General features: G+C 41.6%; 1 protein-coding gene across 8 annotated transcripts in view; it reads right to left on the bottom strand.

Moving 5' to 3' along the window:
- Positions 1-24,565, bottom strand: part of FRMD4B (FERM domain containing 4B) — a 223,371-nt gene that overhangs the window by 133,272 nt on the left and 65,534 nt on the right. For all 8 annotated transcript variants that reach the window (XM_004372718.3, XM_023727926.1, XM_023727925.1 and 5 more), the window contains exons 3-4: positions 21,586-21,680; positions 13,695-13,787 (exon numbers count right to left, since the gene is read on the bottom strand). In XM_004372718.3, the coding sequence (XP_004372775.1) occupies positions 13,695-13,787; positions 21,586-21,680 (188 nt within the window). The remainder of the gene's footprint in view (positions 1-13,694; positions 13,788-21,585; positions 21,681-24,565) is intronic.

The raw sequence follows: 24,565 nt of genomic DNA, 5'->3' as shown, positions 1-24,565 counted from the left end.
TACCAGGAACTGAAAACAAAATCTAGGGCCTCTTAATGAAGCGAAGAGGCCTCTCCCAGACTCATAAAATAAAGACCTTTTGTCTCAGTCCCTTTTGGCAAAAGGATACTGTTCCCTTTCTGCATGTTTCATGTGAGCGACTTCACTAGGATTTTGTTAAGTTGAAGCCCATGGTTAAATTTTCAGCCTCAGATCGAACCCATTCTTTCTAAACAGGGATATGTTTTGGAGACAAACCTCACAAAGCTTACAAAGTACAATTTCCTGAGATGAGAATTTGCTTGGGGAAGGTTTTGCTCAACTTTTGCTGCTCCTCCCATTAGTATTTTTTTTTTTTTTTCTTTTCTTTTCTTGATGAGACATAGTGTTCACCTAATCACTCATCAGTGGTAATACAACATCACAGCACACAACATGACAAAGGTAGCTTGGAGTCAGGTGTCAGCCAGAAGACAGGACATGCAAGTCAAAAAGCAGAACACTCAGGTTCTGTGTGATAGGCTGTACTTTGAACAGTCACTTACATTTGTTGTTGTTAGCTGCCCTGGAGTTGGCCCCCGACTCACGGGGACGCCATGCACAATGGAATGAAACCCTGGCTGGCTCTGCACCATCCCCATGATTGGGTGTGGATCCGACCATTGTGATCCATAGAGTTTTCACTGGCTGATTTTTGGAAGTAGATCACTAGACCTTTCTTCCTAGTCCATCTTCGTCTGGAAGCTCCACTGAAACCCGTTCAGCATCATAACAACATACAAACCTCCGCTGACACATGGTGGTAGCTACTCACGAGGTGCGTTGGTGGGGAATTGAACCTGGGTCTTCCTCAGGGAGGGCGAAAATTCTACCACTGAACCACCAACGTCCCCCAGTTACATTCAGGTGGCCGATATTTCCATCTCGTGGTATTTATGCATAGTGGTCAAAAGTCACTACTGGGAGCCAGGCAGACCTAGGTTTGAATGCTAGCTCCAGTAATCATTGGTCTTGGGGCCTTGGGCCAGCTGCTCAGCCCCTCAGTGCCTCACTTTCCCCACTTGCCCCCTACATCAAAGAAAGGAGGGACGTTTTAAACATGCTCACCACAGTAGATGGCTGTAGTTCAGCAGCAAATAGGTGTCGGTGATTAGAAGTCTATTATTATTACTGCCGTACCGACTGGACTATAATAAAAGACATGGACTTAGTTGGGACCTCCATTAAAGCCTTAACCGTGAAAACAAGAATGGAAATATCAGGTATCTTTCTTAAACTCTTTCTCTCAAGGAAGCAAAATGCTACAAAATAGGAAAATACTCTGAAACAAATCCTCTTCTGACCAGTTACTACTTTTTTCCCCCAAGTTGAGTGAATTTTCTTAGCTTTCCAGGCCCTTTGCTATGTCTGAAATCTTTACAGTAAGTGAACTGGGCAGGGGTTGCGCAATTATTTTGCTTTCTGAATACTGCTGAGCGTGTGACTGGCGTCCAGTGAGAGCAAAATTAGAATGCCTAGTTCTAGGTTTCGCTTAGCCATTGTGGGTAATTTTAGGCACCCACTGCAGCCACTTGCCTAAGTAGATTTCTGTCAGATCCTCACCCAGATTCTGAGCAGGGAGATCCCTGCTTATAGCTTGCAACGACCCTGCAATGTCATAGTCTCACCTTATAAGGTATGATAGAAACTGAAGTATAATTTAATTGTACTCCACTTTCTCCAAGCACGTCACCTTCTCCAAGCAATTATGTGGGACTTACGGGAGTCCAATATGTTCCCTTTCATCCCTGGGAGGGAGCGGTCTTTGACAATCCCCAAGGGAAGCATTATTTGTTTCTTTAACATACTCCTCTGTCAGGAACACCCTTCCTCACTTCTGAATGGGTAGGAGAAGCAGAGAGCACCCTCCAGGTAAAACCTGCAGAAACCTGCCCTGTTGCTTCTTTCGCACAATGTGACTCCGAATTCTCTCGGGAAGGGCTAGAGGCCCAGGAGCATAAGCGCCTTGCTGCAACCTGTCTGAAAGGGGAGAGTCATCTCACCTAGGCAACTTTAAGTGTCAAGGTCCTGTGAATTCCAAGTACTCGCCTCTTTGCTTCAAAACATCCAGCTCCAGTCCTCCAGGAGGAAAGCAGAGGCAGATGCTTTGAGAGGCAGAAGGGAGAGGAGGCAGGAGAGACAAGTTGGATAAGAAGGGAAGAGCCGAGCATAATGAAGATAAATGACGAGATTCTCCACTCAGTGAAAAGATGAATGGATCAGATCCAAGCCAGCAAGTCCCATACCTTCCATATTCAAAGGCCATATATCACATTACGGAATTTTTCACCCATTAAACATGTGGGTGTGACAGTCTCTGTTATTTATAACATAAAAATAGCTAACATTCATTAAGGGTCTTCTTGGTGTTGGGTACTATGTAAATCTGTGTAATCCTTTGACAAGCCCATGAAGGAGGTAAATACTACCACCAGCGCCATATTACAAGGGAAGAAATGAGCCGGAGGAGGGTGCCAAAAGCCACACAGCTAATAAACGGAAGAGCTAGGATTTGAACCTAAGAGTAATGCTAAGTAGTGGTTCTCAGCAAGGGGGAGGGAAGGAGACATTTGCCAATGTCTGCCAGTGGTTTTTTTGATTGTTATGATTTGAGGGGTGCCACTGGCCTATAGTGAGTGTAGGCTAGGAATGCTGCTAAACATCCTATAATGCACAACACAGTCCTGTCACAAAGAATTATCTCGCCCAGATGTCAACAGTGCCACTACTGAGAAACCTGTGCTAAAGGCCAACCTTGTAACTTCTGCATTCTGCTGCCTCCTTCACGCTTTGTGATATCAATTCTTTCCTCCTGCCCTTCTGATGCTACCCTAAGGCTTTCTTCTTCATTGCCCTGAGACACACACACACACACACACACACACACACACACACACCCCCTTCCTGTAAGCATTCACGGCCTATCCTGTTTCTTAAAACGGCTGAACACTAGGCACATCCACCAAAGGATGAAGCGGAAGGTCAGAGAGGAGAGTGAGCACATTCCCACAAACGATTTCTGACATTTGATCAGGGAGCATACTGAGATGTGTAATCCTGCAAGAAACTGGAATCAAGATTGAGCATGAGTTTTGAAGGACTCTTTCTTGAACTCTCCTATGAATTAGGACGTTGGATCCTCAAAGGCGGAGTCACCGAACAACTGCCTGGAAGTTCAGAATGGGTTGGCCACTTAGGAAGTCACGACAGATCCGAAGGCAGCCAACCACCTCATCCCCCAGGTTCTGGGATCTTATGCATTCAGATGAGAGTGTCGTGGGCTGGCAACGAGCTCTGGCTGCGCCCACATCCCTCTTAGACAGCATCTGAGCGTAAGCGGAATCAGTTATTTCTCTGGGTTTTTTAGTCAAATTCCTCCATGAAGAGATGCTTTCCTGTGCTCCTGTTATTGTAAATCACCTACTCTGATAGCTTTAAAATAATTCACAGCTATCCAATCACAAGCATTTTTTCTTTTATCACTCCTCACGTGCATAAGAACAAACAAACAAAATATTCTTCTCAAGTAATACGTTCGTTGTAGGAAAAAAAATACAGACAAGCAAAAAGAAGAAAATAAAAATTATTCTTATAATCATTTTACCCAGAGATTAAGTACTGTTAACATTTTTACCTTTTTTCCCCCCATCTATACAAATATTTTACAAAAGTGTAATCATGTTCCACATACTGTTTTGTGGTCTACTTCTTTTACCTAGAATATATCGGAAACATCGTCTCATATCAATAAATCTCTGTTTATCATTATCTTTACATGCTGTGTTGTGCTTCATATATCTGGCTCTCTGAAAAAAATATGGTGGTGAATAAATAAACAAAGTGTGATATATACACACAATGGACTATTTTCAGCCGTAAAGAGAATTGAAGTTCTGATAGGTGCTATGATGCGGATGAATCTTGAAAACATTATGCTGAGTGAAAAAAACCAGAAAACAAAAGGATGAATATTGTATGGTCCCACTTATATAAAATCTCCAGGCTAGGCAAGTATATAGAGACAGAAAGTAGATTAGAGGTTATCAGAGGCTAGAGGGAGGGAGAAAGGGGGAATTATTGCTTCCTGGGTACAGAGTTTCTGTTTGGGGTGATGAAAAGTTTTGGAAGTAGACAGTGGTGATGGTTGAACAACATTGTAATGTAATTAATGCCACTGTATTGTACACTTAAAAATGGCTAAGATGGCAAATTTTATGTTGTATATGTTTTGATCACAATAAAATTTGAAAAACAAAGCAAAACAAAAAATCTGGCTGAATGATGGGGCTTCAGAGATTGTGATCATGATTCTTCCTTGGACTTAACTCTTTCTAAAGGCCTAAAGTTCAAAACACCTAGAAATCCCTGGGTGGTACAAGTGATTAATGAGCTCTGTTGCTAACCGAAAGGTTGGATGTTGGAGTTTACTCATAGGTGCCTTGCAAGAAAGTCCTGGTGAGCTACTTTAGAAAAATCAGCCACTGAAAACCCTATGGAGCGCAGGGGTCGTCCAGAATTGGAGTCGACCCAATGGCAACTGGTAAGTGGTAACGTTCCCAAACCAGGCAGAGAGCGATGAAAAGGCATTCAGCAGTCTTTCAAAGGCACTATGGTATATATGCAGCAGAGCACTGACGGCGTAGTAGTTAGGCACCTGGCTGCTAACAGAAAGGTCAGCAATTCGAGCCCACCAGTGGCTCCGTTGGAGAAAGATGTGGCAGTCTGCTTTCATAAAGATTTACAGTCTTGGAAACCCTATGGGGGCAGTTCTACTCTGTCCTACAGGGTCGCTATGAGTGGGAATCGACTCCATGGCAGTGGGTTTGGTTTGGGTATATGCAGCAACTTTTACAGAAAGGGAGCAGTTTTCCCCTACAATTACCTCCCAGTTCCCCACTTAATGCGGTGAGCTGTTCTCAGCACTTAGCGTCACATGCAATGCCGAGGGTGCCACTGAGTGCCCGCTTTACAATCCTAGGGCACAGCAGAGGTGACGGGAAGAGGAGGAGAGAAAGAGGGGGTGGGAAGACCAAAGGTGGCTTGCAGAGAAGAGAAAAAAAAGAAGGGAGGAGGGCAGGGAAGTCACCGCCCCCACACCAAAAAAAGAGCCAGAAGTATTCAGAAGAATAAGGGGTTGAAAGATGCCGAAAGAAATCCTCGCTCTGAGTGGGGCTGGGTGGTACCAGCCGGAGCCACCTCTGGATACCCTCCCCTGAGGGAGCAGGAGCCTTTCCAGTGAGGTCATGCCATGGGCCACCCTTCTACTGAAATGCCTGCCTGCGCCTGCTTGCTATCAAGCTTTTCTAATGCTCACATCTGGGCTGCATTACAGAAGAGACCCATATGTTTGCAGCAGATAATTTACAGCGTAAAGCTAACAACCCCCAGCCTGGAGAAGTTCCCCGGAAACGTGGGGGCATATGGACCCACATGGACATAGAGAATGAGTTAAATAAAATATGGTACATAAATATATGTGCATATGACACATACGTCGTTAGCACATATCTTTGAGATTCTATAACTGCAGGAAAGATGAAGGTTTAATCCTGAAGTTCATAAAAAGAAAGCGATGAGCCTTTACTTTAAATGTTTTATTTTCTCTGTGCAGAGCAGCATGGGGGTATTAACCAGGAAAGTCTTACCCCAAATCTGTAGGACCCAGTGTTTAGCTCAGGATTAAATCAGTCCAGTAACCAGATTCTGACTCACAGTGACCCCATGTGTGCCATACTAGAACTGTGTTCCATAAGGTTTTTCATTGGCTGACTTTTCGTAAGCAGATCACCAGGCCTTTCTCCCAAGGCGCCTCTGGGCTCTGGGTGAATTTCAACCTCCAACCTTTCAGTTAGCAGCCGAGTGCGTTAACCATTTATACCACTCAGGGACTCCAAATCAGACAATACAAGTAAAATATTTAGCCCATTGTCAGCCACAGGGTAAATGTTACATTTCAATAGAGAGAAAACTTCTTGAGGGCAGAATCATATGCTACTTTTCTTTTTCATGAATGCTACAATGAAAAAAGGAGATTGTCTTGTATTTGCATAATGCCTTGCAAATCATTTTGCATCCCCTGATCTCTCTTAATTCTCACAACAGACTTATCAAAGACCACATTCACCATCTCCAGTCTGGTCTGTCACAGTCATCTCTGGCTTGGACCATCGCAAACAGCTTCCTAACTGGTCTCCCGTGTCCCCCTTGCGGGTTCCTGTCTGTCTTCAACACAGCTGGCAGAGTGAGTCAGTTAAAATGTAAATAGGATCATTACACTCTCAAGCTCAAAACCCACAGGCCCTAATGCTCTGCCGCCCTAATGCTCTGCAGCTCAGCCCCATGCCATCTCCTTTTCTAAACTCTCTCCAAACACATGATGTCTCAGAGCTCCTGGCTTACACAGCCTGTGCGCTCGCTGTTCCCTCCACCTGGACACTCCTCCCCAGAAAACTGCAGGGCTCCCTTCTTCTCCTCCTCCAGGTCTCTGCTCCATGTCACCTTCTTTGAGAGGCTTCCCCTGACCATTTTAAATTGCAGACCCACTTCGCTAACACTCCCTCCTCCCCTTCCCTAATGCACTCTTCTCCACAGCCCCTCCCTCCATCACCTAAGAAATACCTTTTCTAAAATCATTTATTTGTTGTTGTTGAGAATACACAAAGCAGAACATACACCAATTCAACAACTTCTGCATGGACAATTCAGTAACACTGATTACATTCTTCAGGTCGTACAACCATTCTCACTCTCCTCTTTCAAACTGTTCCTCCCTCATTAAACTCGAAGTTTTCTATCTAATTTTTCGAGCTGCTGTTGTTAATTTGATCCCATAAAGATAGTTCTTAAAGAGTGCAATGCTCAAGGCAGACATTATTTACCAGTTAAACCAAAACTAAACTCATTGCCATCGACTTGATTCCGAATTACAGCAACCCTGTAGGACAGAATACAGTTGCCCCCTACAGTTTCCAAGGCTGTAATCTTTACGGAAGCAGACGGCCACATCTTTCTCCTATGGAGCAGCTGGTGGGTTGGAACCGCTGACCTTTGTGTTAGCAGCAGAGCGCTTTAACCACTGTGCCACCAGGGCTCCTCAATTACTAGTTAAGCTAGTTTAAAGAAGACTTCAGGGGATATTTTTGGTTGGTTTAAAGATTATCTCAGGGCAATAGTTTCAGGGATTCATCCACCCTCCATGGTTCCAGAAAGTCTAGAGTCCACAAGAATTTTAAATTCTGTTCTGCATTTCCCCCTTTTTGATCAGGAGTCTTCTGTAGAATCTTTGATCAAAAGATTTGCTAATAGTAGCCGGGCACCATCCAGTTCTTCTGGTCTCATGGCAAAGGAGATAGATGTTCATGGAGGCAATTAGCCACACATTCCCTTTCCTGCTATTCCTGATTCTCCTTCTTCCTTTGTTGTTCCAGGAGAATAAAAACCAGTTGCTGTGCCTTGGATGGCCGCTTGCAAGCTTGTAAGACCCCAGGCTACACAACGAACTAGAGGTAGAACAGAAGCACTAAGCATGTTACTAGGCCAATTAACTGGGATGTCCATGAAACCATGATCCTAAACCTCCAAACCAAGGAACCAAATCCCATGAGGTGTATGGTTGTACATAAGCAGCCTCAGAATAAATTACTTTATCTAGTGTGAGTCTCTACCACTAGGATATAAGCTTTCTGTGGGCAGGATTTGTCATTTTCCTTTACTACTGCTGTATCCCCTGCATCTAGCACAGGGCCAGACACCTAGTAGGAACACAAAGAATATTTATCAGATGAATGAATCAACTGACATTACATAAGGAATCTCTTTGTTTATTTGCTTGCTACCTATGATGGCAGAGACTTTTGCCTTGTTCACTGTTGTATCCCCAGAATTGGAATACAGCAGAGTACAATGTAGTTGCTCAGTAAATAATGAAGAAAGGAATGAGTGATTCTCGACAGTTTGATGTAGCTCCTTCCAGCTCCTCCTTTCTAAGCACTTATTTATCTATGTATGTTTATAAAACACAACAACTTCTAAAAAAAAATTTAACATAATAAGTTGAACTTCTTTCCATGGCATATGTATTAATCTACGCTACAGATAAGGAGCCCTCGTGGTGCAATGGTTAAGTGCTTGGCTGCTAACCAAAAGGTCGGCAGTTTGAATCCACCTAGCTGCTCTGAGGGAGAAAAGACCTAGCAATCTGCTCCCGTAAAGACTACAGCCTGGGAAACCCTATGGGGCAGTTCTACTGTGTCCTATAGGGTCACCATGAGTAGAAATGACTCAAAGGCACACAACAACATGCTGTAGATGTACAGTGGTTCTCAATCTTTTTTTCAGCTCCAAGATGCCTTAGAGATAAGACACACTGCAACACTTCTGACAACAGTGGCTTATTAAAGTAGTGATTTATAAGGGCAGGGGCAGAGAGAGGGACTTGGCAATGTCTCTGCTTCCTGCCCCAGACCCTATATCAGAATCTGGCCAGGAATGTGGGTGAGTGAGGCACTTGGGGGTTGGAAGGCAGTGACTGTGTAGTTTGAAAAAATGTCCCCAGATGATTTAGATATGCCTCGACCCTCCCTCTGGAGAGTTTTGAAATGCAATGTACTTTTAAATCTAATCTCTTTTATTAAAGTGATCAATTATTCACTGTACAAATGTCATGCATTTAGCTGATCTTCCATTGTTGGGCATTTGGATATTTTCGTTTGCATTAAAAATAAGATTGTGTATCAACTACTCAGTAATTGTACACCTCAGTATCCATGAATGAGGGACTCCCAGGCTCCATGTTCCAGCACATGCAACAATGCTGATGCAAGAGGCAATGACCTGGATATCAAAAGAAAGCCTCTAAATTTTGGAAGGTGCCTATAATGACCGAATATAAAACAGAACTAAATTATATCCTGGGTTCTACTTTTCAGTGACTGTAAGTTTAGTCAACAACCAAAGGCCAGACTCGGTGCCATCGAGTCAACTTCAACTCATTGACATTGAGTCAATTGTGACTCATAGCAACCCCATGTATTACAGAGTAGAACTACTCCATAGGGTTTTCTTGGCTGTAATCTTTACAGAAGCAGATTTTCAGGAATTTCCTCTACAGTGCTACTGGGTGAGTTTAAATCGCTAACTTCTAGGTTAGTAGTCGAATGCAAACCCTTTAGTCAACATAGAAAACCTAAAGGCTTGGTGGTGGTGTCTACTGAGATATAAGTATCACCAACAGATCTGTTTTCTCTGAGAGGCAGCTTACTTCATTGAGGGTGTACGAAATCCCACAGGTAAAACCTCCAAACACTATTTTTCAACTCCATTCACTTAATTCCTTGGTGTGTGCTTTTGCTTTATCATTTCTTTAATTAAACTGGACTAACAACAAGTACTTAATTGGAATAATAACCACAACTATTATGATCTCACTATACTGCTGGAGGCAAGAATTAAGTGAATAATTAAAAACTTGATAAGGGTTTTGAACACGTGAGTAGTTAAGGACACTCTCAAGACAGCCCTGGGTAAGAAAGTGCTGATACTCACGAACAAGCCCCAGCTCACTCTGGAATCTCAGGAACATGCTTGTCAAACACAGAGTGAACTTATGAATGACATTACAAATGGGAAGACAAGGTTTTCTTGCCCGGTATTTTGAGACCAAAAACAAACCAGATATTAGCTGTCAAAGAAGTAGTACCCAAAAAATCCAGCTACTAAAGAAATGGTACTTGTTCAATTCTCTGAAGACATAATGCTGTGACCCAGGAATTTCCCCTCTAGTGAGTTATTCAATAGGAGCTCTGCAAGCGTGCACAAAGACGAAAGCGCAAGGATGTTAACTGCAGTCTAAATGTTAATATCACCCTATGGAGCACAGTTCTACTCTGCAACAGATGGAGTCGCCATGGGTTGGAATCCACTTGGCGGCAACTAGAAAAAATTTTTTTTAATACAGACCACCGGAAATAGACCAAATGTTTAATAGGAGACAAGATAGAAATGGGAAACCCTGGTGGTGCAGTGGTTAAGAGCTACGGCTGCTAACCAAAAGGTCAGCAGTTCGAATCCACCAGGAGCTCCTTGGAAACTCTATGGGGCAGTTCTACTCTGTCCTATAGGGTCGCTATGAGACGGAATCGACTTGATGGCAATGGGTTCAATTTTTTTGTTTTTTTGGTAGATAGAAACGATGGAAGTGCAAAGGAATAAAGTAGACTTTTATAGCAGCAAAACCCACTGCTGTCTGACTCATGGAGACTCCATGTGTAACAGGGTAGAATTGTGCCCCATAGGGGTCTCAGCGGCTGATTTTTCAGAAGGAGATCACCAGGCCTTTCTTCTGAGGTGCTTCTGGGTAACTGGAAACTCCAACCTTTCAGTTAACAGTTGAGGATTTTAAGCGTTTGCACCACTTTTACGGACTCCAGATGTCTATAGACCCAAGGAAAGAAGGCCAAGTTAAAAGAAAGAAAAAATCACCGAACAACTTTACCCTTCTCATTTCTTCTAAGAATGGGAGCATTTGGGGGTAGAAGTGAAGGTTGAAGGCTGGCAGAGAGTAATGTTCCCTTTTCTCTCTATACTTTCATACACTTTGAAATGTTTATAGTGATAATGTAACTCTTTCTGAACAAATGTATGTTTTTACCTTGAGTCATTTCCCTATAGGGTACAAGATTAAAATGTTGCTTTCTCTGCCCCTGCTTAATTACTAATATGCAGTTTGTCCTAGTGCTTGCTCATTTGGGTTTTACTTTTTCCCCATTTCCATGTACACGAGCTTCGTGTCATACTCTCTCCGGGAAACGCCTATATTTTTCTTTAGGATTTCTGTGCACTTTTCCATTCCAGCTGGCTCCTGGACAAATTAGCACGACACTATCTTCTTCCTGGGTTTTAAAAACATGACTTTTTCTGGTAAGAAAAAAAACTCTAGATCAGATTTCACAGCAGTTAACAACAACAAAAAAAATAAAATCAAACAAAAAAATACCAGCTGCTCTGACTGGGGTCACAATAGAGGGACCCGGACAGAATGGGAGAAAAATGTAGAACAAAAAATCAAATTCATTAAAAAAAAGACCAGACTTACTGGTCTGACAGAGACTGGAGGAACTCCCGAAATTATGGCCCTAAGTCACCCCTCTGTCTTGCAACTGCAGCCCTTCCCGGAAACCACCTTCCAGCCAAGCAATAGACAGGCCTATAAAATAAACAGTAACACTCGAAAAGAACGTGCTCCATAGAACAAACAATTATACGAGACCAAAAGGGCAACATTTGCCCAAAAATAAAGATGAGAAGGCAGGAAGAGGAAGGAAAACCAGACAAACGGAAACGGGGAACCCAGGGGGGAAACGGGGAGAATGCTGATACAGGGTGGGGATTGCAACCAATGTCTTGGAGGACTTTGAGTACAATTTGTTGAATGGGAAACTAACTCAGTCTGTAAACTTTCACCTAAAACACACTAAAATATCAACCAATCAATAAAATAAAAAAACAAATCGGGGTTTGCCAATACTTTATTTGTTGAGTAAGAGCAGCTACCATCTACAATCACCATCAATTCATCTAAGAAAAGATCCTTAAAAAAAAAAGTAGGATGTCTGATTCCCAGACTTTTGAATTTCATGGAGCCCAGACTAAATTTAAAAGAAAAAAGTGTTTGTGAAAATTGACATGATCTTTCCAGGTAATCACAGTAAAAAAAGGCCCCCGAAAATGAAAACAAGGGGCTTCCACCATCATTTCATGAAACATAGTACATTTTCAACATCCAGGAAATAACAAAATCTCAGAATATTGGACTGTTCTTTAGGTTGATCTAGCTTTATGAAAATATACTTAGAGGTATGAGAAACCTAGTACCTTAGCTTATCTGATCATATTTGGCTTCAGACTAGGAAAACAAAATTTACAATGAAATATATTATCAAATTCAGGAAGGCAGGAACAGGGGACCAGTGCATAAGAAGGAGCTTTCAACTTTATTAATATGCTTTATTTCTTAAGTGAGGTAGAGAAACATGGGAGTTACTTTTGATAACTTTTTTTTATTATAAGTTTCAAATAATTAATGCTAAAAAATATTTCCATCATGGGCTAGCTTTGGGAAATCACTAATTTAGTTGAGTGCATCTGTCATGGATTGAATTGTGTCCCCCAAAAATATCTGTCAACTTGGCTGGGTCATGATTCCCAATATTGTATGATTGTGTGATCTGATGTGATTTCCTTATGTGTTGTAAACTCTATCAATACGATGAGGTTATATGTGATCTTCTTATGTGTTGTAAATTCTGTCACTGTGATGAGGTTATACTGAGAGGTTTACATGATTAGATAATGTTTTAATCCAATCTCTTTTGAGATATAAAAGAGAGAAGTGAGCAGAGACACATGGGAACCTCATACCACCAAGAAAGCAGTGCTGGGAGCAGAGTGCGTCCTTTGGACCTGACGTTCCTGGGCAGAGAAGCTCCCAGACCAAGGGAAGACTGATGCATCACAAGGAACTTTCTCCAGAGCTGACAGAGAAAACCTTCCCCTGGAGCTGATGCCTTGAATTTGGACTTGTAGTCTACTGGACTGTGAGAGAGTAAACTTTTCTTTGTTAAAGCCATCTACTTGTGGTATTTCTGTTGGAGCAGCACTAGATGACTAAGACAGCATCCATTTCAGGAGGAAATATCTGAGGCCCCATATGGTTAGCAGCATTGGTGGTTCAGTGGTAGAATCCTGCCATCCATGCAGGAGACCTGGATTCCATTCTCAGCCAATGCACCTCATGCACAGCCACCACTTGTCTGTCAGTGGGGGCTTGCGTGCTGCTATGATGCTGAACAAGCTTCAGCAGAGCTTCCAGACTAAGATGGACTAGGAAGAAAGGTCTGGTGATCTACTTCTGAAAATCAGCCAATGAAACCCCTATGGATCACAGCGGAACGTGGTCTGATCAGCAACTGATCATGTGGACGGTGGTGCAGGACTGGGCAATGTTTCGTTACCTTCATTGTGCACGGGGTCGCCATGAGTCGGGGCCTGAGTCAGGGCCAACACCACACCAGCTAACAACAACAACCATATGGTAAGCGACTTGCCCAAACAGAACTCAGAGAACAAGTCAAGAATTCCTTGCAGTGTTCTCCAAAGTCTCTCTGCATGCAAGCAGAATTCCGATCTCTGTTAAAGATAATTCTTTCTGGGAGCATTTGTATGCATTTTATCTTCTATTCAAATTAAGGTGTGAACTTGCATAAAATTCAATTATTTCCACAGTCTCTAGAAAACATTATTCCTCCACAGAATGTAAGAGCAAATGTTTGCCATATTTCAAAAAATAAGAATCCTAAAAGAACGTTGAGTGAGAAAGAGGCTTATGTATTAAAACATATTACCTATGTTTTTCACCCTTAAATCGATCCAAGTGGCTCTGAGGAATAAAGGAAGGTTATGCTGTCCTTCATCTTCAAAGAAAACAGTTCTATAGTTATCTATGGTAACTTGGTCCCCAGGCCAAAACAGGAGAGAATCTCTTACATAATAATGTTTTGATAGGTCTCTTCTCTTTTTATTCTCTATCTCTGATGACCAGAAATGTAAAAAAGAAAATAAAAAAGGTGGGGGGCATGGGGGGAGGAGAAGGAATTCTGGATGCATCTATGGATACATACCTCACAGCAAAGTACAAAATGGCTGCGCCTGGTTTCTTGGGCAAATCGTGGTCAAGAACTCGGTGATCTAATTGTAGCCAGTTCTGCTGACCTCTGGGAGACCAAAGGAAAGAAAAAGCATTGAACAGAAAGTCAGAGAAAAGTTCAGTACCACACAGTGCTGGTAACGCTGTGGGAAAAGTTACTCATACTTTGATGGTAGGAGTATAACCAGCTAGAACCAGCAATGAGGCCAGTTTAGCAATTTCTATCAAAGTTAGAAAAGCACCTCCCTCAGAACGAGCATTTCCATTTCCAGTAATTTATCAAGATAAAGACACACGTGTGAAAAATGACCTATATAAAGTCACTCCCTGTAGCACTGTTTGTAATAGCAAAAGGTTAGAAATAACCTAAATGTCCAATAGGACACTGCTCAAAAAAATATTTTAAACTGTACAATGAAATACAATGGAGCCATAAAAAAAGGATTGAGAACCTCTTTACAAACGTGTTTTGAACAATTTCCAAGATACATTGTTAAATGAAAAAGCAGGATGCATAACTGAGTGTAGTATATTGCCATTTTTTCTATTAAACATAGATTTATATGTGTGTATGCATGTGCATAAAATATCTCTGGGATGAGAAACAAGAAATTGACAACAACGGATGCCTTTGGAGGTAAAATTCTGGGTGGTGATGGGACAGACATTTCACTATATATCCTTTTGTACTTTTTAAATTTTGAACCATGTGACTAGACCACCTATTCAAAAAATTAAGATAAAAATGAAGAAAAATAAAGAAGAAAAGTGAGAGCCCAGAAAAAATTGTATTAATATTATTTCTGCCCATATTTCCTCTTTTGCTTTGTTTGCTACTTTGTTCAAACAATGAAGTCTTACTTTCTGGGAGCAAAATCCTTACCTCTGAAGTTAAGAGTCTTCTTGGGCTTTAGGATAACAAAAACTGGGGTTCAAATCCTGCTCCACTGGGGACCTACCTAAGTGACCTTAGCCTTAACAAGTCTGAGCTCAAGGTCCACGTTCTTAACATGAGGAGACCTCTTAGGTTTGTGGTGAGGACCTAATTGATAATTTCAGTAAAGCACTTAGCACGATGTCTAGCACATGGTAGGCACTAAATATATTCATGCTTTATTATTAAATATAAAATCTGAAATGTTTTATATTGTTAAGAAGGAGAAAACTTCTGGTTAATGAAAACTAACAAAGATAACAATACTACATCTTTTTTTCCAAGTACAGGATCAAAGACTCTCTGGGTACTATTTCTGTATGTACATTATGGACTTACTGATAATGAAGTGTGTATTTCTTTATTTTCTCAAGAGCCTCTCCACGTTCGTGGGTATTAATAGTTCTCCCTAGATTTTGACCTCAGAGAGCCAAAGGACTGATGACACCGTGGCTCAGGAGTGTTTACATGACTTCTCCAAGGTTGTCCAACTAGTTGATTTGTTATAGACTGTAAATCCCCAGAGGACAGAGATCCCATTTTACTTGCTCACATAAAATTCAACTTAAGAACATGCTGATGTTGGTGAGCTGTCCAATTATAACAAAACTGGTAATGAGATGGAAGACATTTTACAACTTATTTTGGTCCTTAAGTAAATAATTATTTTTTAATTCAGAAAATTCCATGCTGTATTCATTTATAAGTGGATAGGAAAAATGGCTATTAACTATTACTATTATCTTTAATGAGTAACTACTTTGTGTTTAGAACCAAGCTGGATTTTTTTTTTTTTTATGCTAATGGTAAATTTTACTATAAGCCTGCCAGGAAAGTGGCAGAGCTGGGATTTGAACCCAGGAATTTCAACAGAGGAGAAAAATCAGACTAGAGAGTTGAATCAGTTTTTATAATTTTTGCTTCTGTGTCATTTAACAGTTGTAACACTGGAAAAGGTGTATCTTTGTATCCATTATTATAAGATGAGGCTTCTGATAATCGTCTCTAGCTTTCCTTGGAGGAGTAACATGAAGATAAATAAGCTTGTATCAGTGACATAAAGGCAGGTTCTTGGAAGTACTGCTTTTGTGTGTAAAAAAACAAAGATAAGGGATTCTTATACCATATTCCATCATGTTTAGGATGCCATTGATTTAAAGACATTCCAATTTCAGAGATATTAAAGTGTATGTCTTAGAACCCCTAAAATATTACATAGTATCAGGAGTCAAAAGTTTTCTTACAGAAAATGAGACTAATTTTAAATAGTCCCATATGCTTTTATGTCGTGGCAGCGTTTAAGAAGCATAATGCATATTTATATGAACTGTTATATGACATGATGTGCAAGAATGAATAAAGCAAGTTGCACAATAACATATCTAGCATAAACCAATTATGCTAACCACAGAAATACCCTCAAAACACAATTCTATCTGGAGGAAAATTCTTAGATAAGGTTCTGGAGAGACAGATCCCAAATTGCTAACAGTGGCTACCCCTGTGGGACAAACCACAATTGGAGTGGGGAGATAGCCAAAAGCATAGGGACTGGCCTTAACTATGATGTTGAACATTTTTATAATAGGAATACTCATGTATATCTAATATGAAATAATTTTTTAAGAAAGGGTAAATTAGAAATTAGATTTTTAAAAATCCATCCACAATCTCACTAACTGGAGAAAGTCTTGAAGAATAAAACAGTGAAAAATATCCATAATTCTATCACTGAGATATGATTAAGGTTAACATGTTGTTGCATAGTCTTTGAGACTAAAATGAGATTATTCACCCCATCAGGCTGGGTGGGCCAATCATAAAGCAAGTTTCCTCTTTGACTAGAATTATATCAATAAAGGAGCCCTGGTGGCGCAGTGGTTAAGAGCTCAGCTGTTAACCAAAAAAGTCAGCAGTTCAAATCCACCAGCTGCTCCTTGGAAACTCTATGGGGCAGTTCTGCTCTACTATAGGGTTGCTATGAAGGCAATGTGTTTGCCTTTTTTTTTTTTTTTTTTAATATATCCATGAAAGGACAATCATCTCAGATCCATCAGAAGGGACAGTCATCAGAATTCACAAGTGTGCTGTAAAATCTACTTGTTATTTCTTCACAAATAAAGCTTATCCAGCAAAACCTTTCAAAACATGGGAAGGATAACAATAATGAAGTGGGTGAAGTGGATGGGAACCATTACTGGGAACTGAGGGCCTACGGCCTCAGGAGGGCCATGAGCACCCTCTAGGGGTGAAAGGCTTGCCCTGCACATGGAACACAAGAAACTAGAGACACTTGGAATCTCAGGACTTCTATCCCCCTACCCGCTAACATGACAATGAATTTGTTTTTGTTGGTCATTCATGACTACTTTCATTATGTAACCACAGTCTATTTTTTTATTTCTCTTTTTGGTCTGTGGACTAGGATATAAACAGTCGCTGGTTTCATGGACAAAATGTCCCCTTCAGCTTTGCCTTGCTCTAGTTAGAGAGGTTCACGAATGGCAAATGGCTGATGTGGCATCTAGGCTGGAAAAGGCAATTCAGACAGCATCCTGGGAGGGATCCGACTCAGTGGTTTTATGGGGGGAAAAGTTCTGAAAGAAAATACCTTCCAAAAATATTTACCAGATCAAGAGAAAGAACTAGGCTTGTGATCAAGACATTCCAAGGAGACACCCTTAGACATAAGCAATTTTCTAGGCCTGTTCCCCAGAAAGGTGGAAATGGTCACTTTCTTTTGCCTCAAAAAGCCCAGCTCATATTTCTTCTGAAAATAAACACAGCTAGAGCCACAAGACACCTTCCCATACTGGTCGTAATTCAAAAATAGACTTTGCTGTCATTTGCAGAGGAGTACACTCAGGATAATTTGGAGCCAGGCTTCTTGGAAAGATTATAACCATTGACCACTGCCTCCAAGGAGACAATCGGAGGAGGTCCCTGGGTGAGGCATTCCTCTCCCAATATAGGTTTAGAAAGCTGTCCCTGGGCTGACCAGGAGGAGGCTGGCCCAAGTCATTGAAGAACACCATGCATATTATTCCTTTCCTTTCTGAAGAGGAGATCTGGTCACGAATGCCTGATTTACGCACTGTCTGATTTATGCTCACCTCTGCCTGGAGCTTTCCCAGAACCTTCCTTGTGGCTAGGCCCCCTCTTTCCCAGCTCACCATGAACCATGCAATCTGGGGAATGTCTGACACTACAATCATACATCACGTTCCTCTGCACAGCTTTGCAAAGCCTTATGCTCTTCCTTCAGATCTTAGCTCAAATGTCATCTCTACCACTGAGATATGATTAAGGTAAACATGTGGGTGCATAGTCTTTGAGACTAAAATGAGATCATTCACCCCATCAGCCTGGGTGGGTCAATCATAAAGCAAGTTTCCTTTTTGGCTACAATTATATCAATGAAGGAGCTCTGGTGGCGCAGCGGTTAAGAGCTCGGCTGCTAACCAAAAACATTGGCAGTTTGAATCCACCAGCTGCTCCTCTATGGAGCAGTTCTACTCTACTACAGGGTTGCTATGAAGGCAATGGGTTTGGGGGCTGGGGGTGCCTTCCCCACCTACATGACTTCCAGGGCTGATCTATGATCTTGTCCCTTGCAAATCTTACTTTGTTATCAGGCCAGTCTCTTTACCGCTGGGCAAATGTTTCATGTTTATTACCACGTCCTGCATTTGCCCCACTCACAGCGACTCACAGAAACCCTATAGGACAGAGCAGAACTGCTCCATAGGGTTTCCAAGGAGCAGCTAGTGGATCTGAACTGCCCACCTTTTGGTTAGCAGCCAAACCTCTGTGCCACCAGGGCTCCTCAATACCCGATAGTAGAATAAAAAGTGTCTTGTGTTAGATAAGATTTCACACAGACACAGCATGGTCTGTAGGCTCACTATGGGTTGAAATCGACTCAGTGGCAAGGGGTTTGGTTTTTCAACGGGTTGCATTTGCCCACAAGGTGGCTCTTGTATAAAGTGCCATCACCTGTTCCTTCTATCTAAAGCCTACCTGCTCTGCCAGGTACAATTCTAGTTACTGTGCTGTGAGAAGCCCACCCTGACTTCCCCAGTCCTCCTTTAGCCTTTTTTCCTTCTAAAATGCTTATCCTACTGCCATAACTACTAAAAATATGATTGTTCTCTTTTATTGTGTGCCTGTGCTATGGGCTTGCATACCTTATCTAATTTAATAATACATAATACTAGCATCCTATTATATGTACCTTATATAGTACCTATCACACAGATACTATTATTATGTCCCTGGTACAGATGAAAACACTAAGGGTCAGAGACGTTACATAACTGGCCTAAGCTCACACAACCACAAAGATCCTATGCTGTCTGCCCCTGGCTCCCTCTCACAATTTTTCTTGTACTATATCCTCCTTTATTCTTTACACTGTAGCCACACTAGGTTTAAAACAAAACAAAACAAAAAAAAAGGTCAACTTCAGTCCCACCTCAAAACTTTCGCATTGGCTTTTGTGGAGAATGTCTCCTCAAAACTTTGCAAAGCCCTTTGCTCTTATTCAGATCTTAGCTCAAATGTCATCTCTTAGAAGCCTTCCCAGCCTAGCCTGTCTAAAACTACCCCTAGTTGTTTTTTGTTTTTTAATCATGGCATCTTATTTTACATTCCTCAAAGCACTTACGGAGCCCTGGCGGCGCAGTGGTTAAGAGCTTGTCTGTTAACCAAAAGGTCGGTTTGAATCCACCAGCCACTCCTTGCAAATCCTATGGGGCAGTTCTATTTTGTCCTATAGGGTTGCTCTGAGTTGGAATTGACTTGATGGCAATGGGTTTTTGTGTGTGTGTGTGCGCGTGTGTGTGTTTGGGCTTAAGGCACTTACAATTTCTGGCAATTTCTCTTTCACCTATTTGTCTACTTGTTATGCAAGCCTTCACCATTGCAATGTAAGCCACATGAGACCAGGGGGTCTCCTCCGGGTTGCTTACAGCTGAGTCTCCAGAGCCCAGGACAATGGCTAGCATTTAGTGGGCACTCAAGAAATACGTGCTGAATGAATAAATTACTCCGCTATCCATGCTCTTAGCCACTACTCTATGTGACACTGCCCTGAGTTATAGCGCATCTAGCACTTACAGTTTCTACCATATAACTTAGACACCAGGTATTTATGGTTGTATGTCTTACATTGTTTGCTGTTATTTCATCTACATTCAGATTAAACTTACGTGTGTGTGTGTAATCACTGATTCACATGAATTAGTCTTGTCTTTCAGCGAAAGAATGTTGCCAAAAGGGTCTCTGGGTGGTGCAAATGGTTTGTGCTCAACTACTAACCAAAAGGTTGGCTGTTCGAATCCACCCAGAGGTGCTGTGGAAGAAAGGTCTGGCGACTGCTTTCAGTAAACATTACAGCCGAGAAAACCCTGGGAGCATAGGTCTGCTCTGTGACATATGGGGTCACCATGAGTTGGAGTCAAATCAATGGCAATGGTGTATTTTTTGATATTGTCAAAGGACATCTGCATTTCCTATTTGATCCAGCAGAGGACCGATCACGCAGTGTCTCTCAAGTAGTTGCTGAGTGAACAGATAACTGTGATTAAGAGGGAGGACAGTGATGTTGAGCACACTTTTAATGCTTGGTTGAACCCTATTCAGGAAACACCCTGATTCCAGAATCAAAGTTTTCAACTTTTCTATGTGTCCTGACGACTTGCTAACTTTTCAGCTGCCTCTTGCTCCCTAGCTTTCAATCAGCCCAAATCCTGAACCTGGTAGTATTTCCAGTAGATTCTAGGCTTGCAGCCCAGGCTGGAAACACTCCGAGGCCACAAGGTGTTAAAGACACATTAACCCCTTCATGAGATTATTTTTGACTTGGTTAAACTGAAGGACTGAAAAAAACATTTACATTGGGAGAGTTATGGAAAGACTGCTGGGTAGTTGGCCAACGTATTTTGTACCTGGAAAACATTTTCTCAAATTTTAATATTTAAGGAGCTCTTTGGAAATTATCCCCAGAAAGGGAAACGATTCCTCTGATAATGTATCAGGCTGTGCATAAAGTAGGGAAACTGAGCATCCATGAAACACCCATACACACACTAACACCCACAAAGAAGAGAGCTAATAAGTTCAGCCACATTTGCTGACATAGAGTTCTAAACGCTCATGAATTTACTGTTACATGCCTTGCATCATCCAGAGAGGATTGAAATTATTGACAAATACATACAATATCCAACGTGTGAAAAAGAAAAAGCTAGTGAGGAAGCAACATAAAGTTAATCTAGGTGAAGTTAAAAAATTCATTCCATATTGAATGATACATATATTTCTTAGATGGGCCACAAATTTGACTTTAAACTCTTTTGCAACCAACACCATGACACCAATTCTGTTTCAAGATATGAGTAAATGACAACCTAGTAATTCTAGTGGTGATACATGAGCTGAGTAAGCCAAACACCTCTGAGGAAAAGTGAAGATAGATTATCCTCAAGAATAGTAGACTCATTACAAAAAACTTCAAAAACACTTAAGAGAAAGTTTTGAGTTCTTAAAATAGTCAATATTCCCTTCCTTCTCCCTCTGCAGAGGTCCTAGGAGAAAAGTCCTGCATTAAAAAAACCTTTAACTAAGCAGGTATATTCTTGGAGCATTTTTTCCCCTTTTTGCTAATCATGAAGTAGGTAGTCCAGGCAATTAAAAAAAAAAAAAAACAAACCCACTGCTGTTGAGTCGATTCCGACACATAGTGACCCCATAGGGTTTCCAAGGGTGTAAATCTCTATGGAAGCAGACTGCCATGTCTTTCTCCCACGGAGCCGCTGGTGGTTTTGAACCACCAACCTTTCGGTTAGCAGTCCAGCCCTTTAACCACTGTGCCACAGAGCACCTTCGTCCAGGCAATAGGTAAAGAAATCAAAACTATTAAAATACTTACGTATCATCTATAAACGTTATTCCAAAGTACTCCTTTTCTTTCAGGTTGAAATGTGAAGCCACTAGGTCCAGCAACTCTCTTGACAAAAGTTTCGGCTGTCAAGACAAAAAAATCTTATCAGAAACAATTTGGTTGCCTCTCTCTCTTATTGCTACCCTTCCTCTGCCCCAAACAGTTTAAAGCAGCTTTTGTTGGTTTGTGTTTAAATATCCACCCCCTTTTCCTGCTTAGGTTAATTTCCTGTAGACCATTCTCTAAGAGAAGTGGGAAAGCAAAGGAGATAGGAATAGGGGTATTCATGAGATCCTCATTTTCATGTTATTTGCAGTTCAGTCAAGTACCTTACTTTTCTCCCCTACAGTAATAGTGTGCTTACTAATGTGCTGGTGTTTTGGGGAAAAAAAATTTTTTTTTTAAATATGTAGCATGGTGGTGGTGAGGAGTTCCTGGGTGGCAAAAATGGTTAAGTCCTGGACTACTAACCGAATAGTTGGTGGTTTGAATCCACCCAGAGACACCTCAAAAGAAAGGCCTGGCAAGCTGCTTCTTAAAGTTCACAGCCTTGAAAATCTTATGGAGCGCAGGTCTACTCTGCAACACATGGGGTCGCTATCAGTTGGAATCCACTCGTTGGCAACTGGTTTGGTTTATGGTGCTAGTGACCAAGACAAAGACTATTAAACACCTCATTGCCTGGTTATCTGTGATGTTATAAGAGATTGTAAAACTAACATTGCTTGGTGATGGCCTGTTGAAGCAGCTCAAGGTCTAAGGCTCAAGGACTAAGGAGCCACAGAGAGAATGAACAATAACAGTTAGGACTGATTGTGCTAAACTCCTCATATTATTATCTCATTTAATCCTCACAATGAGGCTATGAGATAAGGATTTATGTTTCCATTTAACAGATGAGCCATGTGAGGCCAATCGAAGTTAAGTACTTTACGTGATGTTACGTTGTTGGTAAGGGTAGGAATTTGAACCCAGGTCTGTCTGATTGCAAAGCCTAAGCTTTTAATTTGTCTCTAGAGATGGAGTAATTATGTCCATTCTGCCAACTGTCATCAACAGTACATATTGAGTACCTAATTAGAAGGAGGCTGTAAGCTATGAGATTTTGGGAAGCACTGAATCTAGTAGTGGGAAGAAGCCTGGGTCTGAAGTCTGCCAGATCTGAGTTCTAGTTCTGGCCATACAGAGATTAGGAAAGGAAAAGGGGAATACAGGGAGCAGTCTAGATGGACCCTTTCTGACCTTTGAGTCAAACAGTTCTTTATGATATTCTGGCTAATTTTCACAAGTAGATCACCAGGCCTTTCCTCCTAGCCTGTCTTAGTCTGGAAGCTCATCTAAAACCTGTTCACCCTGAGCAACCCTGTATTTGAAATACTGGTGGCCTAGCTTCCAGCATCACAGCAACACGGTATGACAAACTGACAGAGGGGTGGTAGTGAAAACCTTACAGAAGGGCTTCATGTTTGATGAAATGTAGAGGGCCAGTGAGGGCATGGGAGACCCTGGGTGGGACGGATTGGCACAATAACCACAAGGATGGACTTGAACATGCTGGTGATTAGGAGGATGATACAGGACTGGGCCATGTTTTGGTCTGTTGTACGTGAGGTCCTTATGAGTCAGAGTCAACTCAATGACAGCTAACAACAACATGATGTTTTGAGCACTGGATGTTTGGTGTTGAGGAGGTAAAAGAAAGAATAGACATGATTTTAAAATAAAGAGAAAATAAGAAAGAAAGAAACCGGTAGACTCAAGAGGTCTACACTGGTGAAAAGCTATGGTTGACAGTCCTGTTTTCATTTGGAATTGAAGCTTAGCATAGTGGGCTGGGACAAGCCTCAGAAGGGAAAAGAATTTAGGTTTGGTCAAAGCAGAGAAATCTCGCTTAGAGATGTGGTCTGTCAGCAGAGATTTCCACAACTTTTAAGACTCTTGGGTCCTGAGAGTTGGGTGAAAAAAAAGTCATCAATAGTTAAATTATCATCACTCACGTTGTCCCAAACAATATGAGTTTTGCTTTTTGTTTTTTTACAAATTTACAAAGAAATTTCATTCACATATATAATCTATCTTGATATTAACCATAATTCTGTGAGGAAAGTTGTTGTTGTTAGCTGCCGTGAAGTCAATTCCGACTCATGGCAACCCCACGTGAGCAGAGTAAAACTGCTCCGTAGAGTTTTCCAGGCTGTGACTGACCTTTTGGAAGCAGATCTCCAGACCTTGTCTACCAAGGCGCCTCTGGGTGGGTTTGAACCACTGACCCTTCGGCTAGTAGTTGAACGTTTAACCGTTTGCATCACCCAGAGACTCCTATGTGAGGAAGGCTAAACCCATAAACCCATTGCTGTTAAGTCCAGTCTGACTCATAGTGACCCTATAGGACAGAGTAGAACTGCCCCACAGGGTTTCCAAGGCTATAATCTTTCTGGAAGCAGACTGCCACATCTTTCTCCCAGGGAGCAGTTGGTGGGTTCGAACTGCTGACTTTTAGTTAGCCACAGAGCGCTTAACCACTGTGCCACCAGGGCTCCTTGTGAAAAGAGTTAAACAAACAAACAAACAAATCAAACCTATTCCCGTGGAGTGGATTCCGACTCATAGCAACCCTACAGGACAGAGTAGAACTGGCCCATAGGGCTTCCAAGGAGCTGCTGGTGGATTCGAACTGCTAACCTCTTGGCTAGCAGCTGAGCTCTTAACCACTTAGAGGGTCTTTTTCAATTTTTTATTGTATGTTAAATGAAGGTTTGCAGAACAAATAGTTTCTCATTAAATAGTTAGTACACATATTGTTTTATGACATTGGTTAACAACCCCACAACATGTCAACACTGTCCCTTCTCAAACTTGGGTTCCCTATTACCAGCTTTCCTGTCCCCTCTGCTTTCTAGTCCTTGTCCCTGGACTGTTGTGCCCCATTAGTCTCATTTTGTTTCATGGGGCTGTCTAATCTTTGGCT

Source organism: Trichechus manatus, unplaced genomic scaffold, assembly GCF_000243295.1.
Source record: "Trichechus manatus latirostris isolate Lorelei unplaced genomic scaffold, TriManLat1.0 scaffold00020, whole genome shotgun sequence".
Lineage (NCBI taxonomy): Eukaryota > Metazoa > Chordata > Mammalia > Sirenia > Trichechidae > Trichechus > Trichechus manatus.
The sequence above is the reverse complement of the archived record's forward strand: the minus strand, read 5'-3'. Positions and strand labels throughout refer to the sequence as shown.